General features: G+C 51.3%; 1 protein-coding gene across 3 annotated transcripts in view; it reads right to left on the bottom strand.

The window, feature by feature from the left end:
• Positions 1-5,711: 5,711 nt before the first annotated feature.
• CLDN14 (claudin 14) overlaps positions 5,712-6,994 on the bottom strand; it is a 59,406-nt gene continuing 58,123 nt past the window's right edge. For all 3 annotated transcript variants that reach the window (XM_040483957.1, XM_040483955.1, XM_040483956.1), the window contains one exon: positions 5,712-6,829. In XM_040483957.1, the coding sequence (XP_040339891.1) occupies positions 6,072-6,782 (711 nt within the window). In that variant the 5' untranslated portion in view covers positions 6,783-6,829 and the 3' untranslated portion in view covers positions 5,712-6,071. The remainder of the gene's footprint in view (positions 6,830-6,994) is intronic.

The raw sequence follows: 6,994 nt of genomic DNA, 5'->3' as shown, positions 1-6,994 counted from the left end.
CTCTGGGTACTTATGCCTGGTGCTTCCCTGGCCACCATGAGGAGCTCCTGCTGGGTCTATAACAGGTGGGAATACTGCCTGCGGGCCATTGCAATTCCTTCCCCTTAGGGCCTTGAGAGGACTCTTCTTGAGAAGTTCAATGTGGAGCCAGGTTCCTGCTGTCTTCAGGAACTGTGCTCCAGGTCTGGGCTGCTGTTCTGGGGTCTCCCAACCCCTACAGATACACATAAGGCCACTGGGGTGCCCGGGGAAGCTCTTAGGCCTTATTTCGTTTTAATTTTTTTTTTTAATTTTTTTTCAACGTTTTTATGTATTTTTTGGGACAGAGAGAGACAGAGCATGAACGGACGAGGGGCAGAGAGAGAGGGAGACACAGAATCGGAAACAGGCTCCAGGCTCTGAGCCATCAGCCCAGAGCCCGATGCGGGGCTCGAACTCACGGACCGCGAGATCGTGACCTGGCTGAAGCTGGACGCTTAACCGACTGCGCCACCCAGGCGCCCCTATTTCGTTTTAATCTTTAAAAATTTTTCTTAAACTTATTTATTTTAGTAATCTCTGCACCCAGCGTGGGGCTCGAACCCACCACCCTGAGATCAAGGGTTGCATTCTCTTCTGACTGAGCCAGCCAGGCGCCCCTCTTAGGGTTTATTTTAGTAAACTATTACGTGCGTGCAGAAGGAAATGTGAATTTCTGCTTGCACAAACTCTTCTCATGTGAAGGGGCTTTAAATGTATCTTTAAGTCATCCGAGCAATTTGCTTTTTTTTATTTTATTTTATTTTTATTTTATTTTTTTTATTTCAGCCCTCGGGACTTTATCACTCCTGGAAACCACAAATATTTTCACATCAAATAACAGTCGTTGCAAATGTCTTAAAATACTATTTATGCTCGTTACTGCTTTGGCCTTCCAGTATTTATTGGCGGATATTGTCATTTAGTGCATTTGAAAAGGAGCACAAATATTGCTATGCCACACTTTGTAAATATGTTGACAACCATGTCAATTATCATTAGTTTCCTTTTGAAATCTTACATAGTTATCTTTTTTCTTTCTGTTCAGAAGCATTTGGGGCACCTGGGTGGCTCAGTTGGTTAAGCGTCAGCCTGTTGGTTTCGGCTCAGGTCATGATCTCACGGGTTCATGAGTTCGAGCCCCATGTTGGGTTCTGTGCTGGCAGCCGGGAGCCTGCTTGGGATTTTCTCTCTCTCTCCCTCTTTCTCTGCCCCTCCCCTACCTGCTCTCTCTCTCAGAATAAAGAAATAAGTAAACTAAAAGAAAAGTACTAATGTGAGGTGGAGTTCATGGGAACCTATACAGAACCCGGTGAGAGGACCCCCAACGTATTACCTCGGGAGGGATCCATAGGTCTGCCTTAGTGCTTACGCAGGAAGAGCGGAAACTGCGTATTTTCCTTGCGGGCTCTCGCAACCTCTGCACTGGAAACAAGACTGTTCTAGTGCGTTCGCTCTCCACTCAGGCAGCTTGCTGCTTCCACCTGGCAGCCCCCTCAGCTTCCCCTTTGCTTGTCTTAAGCCCAGCTGCCTCCCCTGCCAAGGGAGCCAGCCACCGCACCTACATCCCGCGTGAGCGTGGAAGTAGAGGAGTTAATTTAACACAGCTGATCACGCCCTTCTCCTCGGCTTCTAGAACGTTCTCTTCAGTTCTCCTCACTCGCTGGGCATTCCCCCTCTGGCTGCTGGCTCCATCCGCCTCATCCTTCCAGCCTCGAAACATGAATCTCTCTTGGCCTCTTTGATTCCTCGTGTGTGTTCACTTGCAACGTGATCCTTTCTAGCTGCTGGCTTGCACGACATTCCTGGGCCGATGGCTCCCAGAGTGACCTCTTCCTGAACTCCGGCTTCGTCTATCCAAGACCCACTCCACGTCTCCACTTGAGGCAGCTCAGACCAAACACCTGGAGAACGATTCAGTCTCCCTTCCGGGACCAGAACCTTTTCTTTCCGGAATCCCCTTCATTTTAGAAAACAGCAGCCCCATTTTTCCAGGTGATCCAGGCTCAAATCTTGGCATTATCCTTTATGCCTTCTTTTCTTTTCTTTTCTTTTTTTTTTCACACTCACAACCAAACCCGCCAGTAAATCCCACTGGCACCGCCTTCCGGTGCATCCCGATTTCTTCCCCTTCCAACCTGCCACCTGGTCCAGACCCACATCTCCTGCCTGGATTGTCGCCATTCATGCCGTTCCCTTTGCTGGGCAGGGAGAAAGCAAGGAGGGACCAAAGCAGGGAGAAGCAGGGTAGCACTGTGGCCAACCATGGGACTTTGGGGTCGGACACTGACGGGTGAAAATCCTGGCCCTGTCTTCAGTTTATTGCTATAAGGTAATGGACGGTTACCACACAGGTTGTGAGTGAGCCATAGTTCTTAAATTGTTTCCATTTAGGGCGACAGTGGCTGACACGAAAGCAGGCTTCTCTGGGAACTCGTGAAAGCACTCAAGGTGTGTCATCCAAGAGGGGACACTCAGGTGCTCTGAGTACAGGAGGGGTGTGGCTCCATCTTAGGAAGTGGCTTCCCAGAGTCAGGGACGGGGACAAAGCGTTCACAGGGTGGAGGTTTCCAGTGTCTGTTCACACAGGGCCCGGGAGGGTCTGGGACACGACGTGGATGACTGAGGATGCACGGGCTGTGGCCTGGGAGGAGCATCGGGAGGCCCTGGGCTGTAAAGGCATCGACGCTGGCTGTCAGGTGTCCCCAAGGACTAAAGGCTCCTGCAAATCCAGGGCCTCCCTTAGTGCTGGGGCCCTGAGACCTAAATGCAGGGGAGGGAACCAGAAAACATGGCTGGCTTTAGACCTCTCTGGATCAGAGCCAAGTTTGATTTGATTTAGAGAAGCAAAGAAATGTAGCATTTCTTATCCCATAAGGGTCTTGCTGTAATTTAAATCCATAACAACTGTCTGACTCAAGTTTCCTTTTTATTCTGAAATTTGGGGTTGTGTGTTATACCTCCAAAAGGAGACCAGGCTGTTGTCAAAGCAGACTTAGTTAAGACCAGCCAGTCCCAAAGATTTGGGCAAAACCAAAAACATGCATCTATGTGACGGCCCTGGTGGTAATGTGGCAAAAGAGGGGCTGGAGCAGGGCCTGGCACTTGTGTTGGGAGTGAAGGAGGAAACTGGGAACTCATCCCTGTACCCCGTTACTTGAGGGAGGGAGTCAAGGTCTTGTTCAGATCTACTTCCTGTTTGGGCTGGCCAGGCTATAGGACAGAGCCATCCATGTGTCACTGTCTTGTGTGTCACTTCCTGCTTCCTATGGGGATTCAAATTTGGACCTAGGGGTCTGACATCACATTTCTTCAACCCAGCCAGAGCCAGAAGCTCTGTGGGATGATGATTGTGGAAAGAGCCGTATGTGGTCCTGAAATAATCGTTGAATTATTTGCAAATAATCTGGACACAAAAGTAATGAGACTATGGGTCACTTTGCTACTTGAGTGAATGTATTTGTGCCCTGCTCACCTGTCTTTTAATCCTGGGTCTTTTACTCACTGGCGCTGTGACCCTGGGCAAATACTGGTCAAGCAACTTATCTCTTTATATTTTCATTTCCTCCTTCGTTTCTTTTTTTTTTTTAAAGAATATTTTTAAAGTTTATTTATTTTGAGAGAGAGAGTGAGTGAGTGGAGGAAGGGCAGAGAGACAGAGGTAGAGAGAGAGAGAATCCCTAGCAGGCTCTGTACTGTTAGCACAGAGCCCAATGCCAGGCTTGAACCCGTGAACTGTGAGATCCTGACCTGAGTGGAAGTCCAATGCTTAACGGATTTAACTTCCTCCTTTGTAAAATGAGGTTAAGAATAGCGTTTATCTCATTGGACCAGATTAGTAAACAAAAAGAATGAACTGGGCATATAGTAAGTGCTCAATACACTCTAATCACTATTATTATTGGTCTTTCACCTGAGTAGGAGATACGGACATATTTAATTTAGTTGTGACAGAATTCGAGAAAGAGTTTGAAAAAAGAAACCTATTTTTTTTCTTTAATTTGTACTAAGTCTATTACCTAGAATAACTTCACCAGGCACATTCTAGACCATGACCATCAAGGTAGGACTAACAGAACATCATGCTATTTTTAGACTTTCTTTGCCTTCTATATTGGTTCAGATTGACTTATTTGTGTAATTTAAACCGTAGGTTAAAATTGCTGGTTTCAACCTGCACGAAATGATGACGTTTCGGGTGTAAATCCCTGGTCTGAAAGGAACGGCAGATCCCAGCCCGCGTAGCTTCTCTGCGGTTGGATAAAAGCTAAAATGGACCGCACCCGTCCTTCCGAACAGACATGGCACTTGTTGCCTGGGGTCTGAAGGTCAGCAAAAAACAGTACGGAGCTGCTCCATTAGTCCCTCATTTTTCATGCTGTTACAAGTCAGCAGTGGTGCAGTTCAGTAGCTCTAACTGGTAAGGCCCAAAGGGACCAGATGGGCTCTCAGTGCTTGTACATTACTGGTGAGAGCTTCCGTCTGGGGGAGACACCAATGGCAGGAGAAGCCCATGGCGGCTGGGATTCCCCGTCACCATCTCCGTGGCCTGGTCTGAGGGCCCGGAGGACCTTGTCAGGAGGAAGCATGAAGTTCGTAGAGTATAAACCCACCTCTGGCCTTACTGGATCCGGGGGCCCCAGGCTGCGGCCTGCCTGGCCTCTTGACCCTTGTCCTGGAGCCTCCCCTTCTATCCCCCCTGGTCCTGGGGCAAGGATTTCACCAGGCCACAGCAGCAAGCCTGGCCAGTTGGCTCCGGGTCTGTGCTCACCTGTTGTGGCTCTCTTCGCTGCAGGCAGTAATGCTAGAACCCTGGAGCCCTGGTGGCCCTTCTACAAAACCCCTTGAGAATGGAGGAATTCGTGAAAGTGCCACTCTGTGGGTAGGTCTCAGTCTCCACTCTTCCCCCAACAGGGTATTTTCTTTACACGTTCAGAACTTGAGGTTCGGGACAGAGACAAGAGCAGGGCACCATCAGGGCACATCATGGGCAAGGCTGTGGAATGAAAGGACACGGAACAGGACCAAGCTCCCCGGACCAGCTAATGGGACAGCCGTAAGAGTCTGAGTGTGAGTGAGTGAGTGTGTGTGTGTGTGACCACGTGATTTAGATCACAACCAGGAAACATCATCAATGTTCTGACAGCAGTCAGAGCTCATGTGGCCCTGTCAGCAGTTCTTTCCAGCTAAAGAAGTCAACAGACTCTGGTACCTGCTCTGAAGGCAGCTGGCATCATGCTTCTGTCCCCAGAAAAGCCAGCGGTGATCTGCGGGGCAGTCGGGCTTGAGCCGTGCTCCTAACTGGGCTTCTTGCCAATGCCTCGGGAGCCAAGCGGCCAGGCGCCTTTTGCTCTGTCTTTTTTCTTCTGACTTTTGCTTCCTTACTAGTGGAGGCTACCAGGAGAAAACGACCGTTATCTTTACTTTGTGATTTAAAGCAATCATCTTTTCCCCCAGGGACCCCGTACTTCCTGCCCTGCCTCTGGGCTTAAGCTGGAGTGACTGTTCTTGGTGAATATCCCTCGAGCATCATTTCCATGAATATCAGCCCGGCCCTCCTCTGATTTTCCCATCGTATGTGGGTTGTGGCCACCCTCTGAGGGTCCCCGTTGCTTGGCGATATGGAGTCCTGACAGTAGGTTGTGGTTACAAGACCTTAGCAGACAGAACGGACTGGAAACAGAAACAAATACTGTCCATTTCATTAACAACCACATCCAAGAGGTTTATTCCTGTATCGCGAACAAACCCCACTGACCCAACTCCCAAGTCGCTTTTCATTCAGCTGTTATTAAATCACCCACAGAAATACATATAATAAATACAAAAACAGAAAGGATTTTTTTTTTTTTAAGTCTTTGGTATACAGAGCTTTTCTCCCCTCTCCTATTCTCCCTTCCTTCCCTGTGTTCTCAGCCCACTCCCTCATACTCATATTAATTCCTCTGGACAAAAAAGTAGCCCGGAAGTAAACTCTGTGCCGGGACCCTGCATCGGAGCCAGTCTGGGTCCTGGTGCCGCTGTGGACTCGGGGAGGGACGGGCCCCGGGGACTCACACATAGTCGTTCAGTCTGTACCCGCTGAGCGAGGCCGAGGTGGCCGAGGGGGCCCGGTTGTCCTTGAAGGCGGCGGGGGGCCGGTAGGCGGGCGCGGTGGCCGTCGCGGCCCTGGGCTGCGCCTGGTAGGGCCTGGAGGGCCCCTCGTCCTGGCAGGACAGGCAGAGCAGCGTGCCGCCGATGAGCGACAGGGACGAGGAGATGAAGCCGAGGTACAGGGCCTGCCCGATCTCGAACTTCATGCCGCTGGGCAGCAGCGGGTTGTAGAAGTTCTGCACCACATCGTTGGTGGTCCAGGACACCGCCACCAGGCAGAGCAGGCCGGCCAGGATGAAGAGCGCGCCGCCCAGCGCGGCGAACGTGGTCTTGGCGGGCGTGCCCTTGGCGCAGCGCGTGCACTTCATGCCCACCACGGCGCAGGCGCAGGCCACGCCCGAGAGCAGGCAGGAGATGACCATGAGCGCGCGCGCCGCCTGCAGGTCGCGGGGCAGCGCCAGCAGCGAGCGGTAGATCTGGCACTGGTAGATGCCCGTGCTGTGCCACACGCACTCCATCCACAGCCCCTTCAGGTAGGACACGGCCGTCAGGATGTTGGTGCCCACGTGCGCCGTGCGGCGCCAGTGCGGCAGGATGGTGGTGATCAGCGTGCCCACCAGGCCCAGGAAGCTGAGCAGGAAGCCCAGCAGCTGCACGGCGGTGCTGGCCATGGCCCCGGTGGCCGGCTGCCGGGCTCGCTCAGGCGCCCGCCGGAGTCCTAATGAGGCCGGGAGGCGGGGCAGGGAGAGAAGGGAAATGGGTTAAAGATTATCTTGCTGCGTTTATTTCTGCCCCCGAAACTGAGTTTTCCGTGGGCAGTTGCTATGACAATTAACATATTTTTCAAAACAGTTTCTGACGCTTCATCGGGTGCAAGGATAAG

Source organism: Herpailurus yagouaroundi, unplaced genomic scaffold (assembly GCF_014898765.1).
Source record: "Herpailurus yagouaroundi ecotype Mexico unplaced genomic scaffold, PumYag 162, whole genome shotgun sequence".
Classification (NCBI taxonomy): Eukaryota; Metazoa; Chordata; class Mammalia; order Carnivora; family Felidae; genus Herpailurus; species Herpailurus yagouaroundi.
This window is presented reverse-complemented; position numbering and strand designations above follow the sequence as displayed.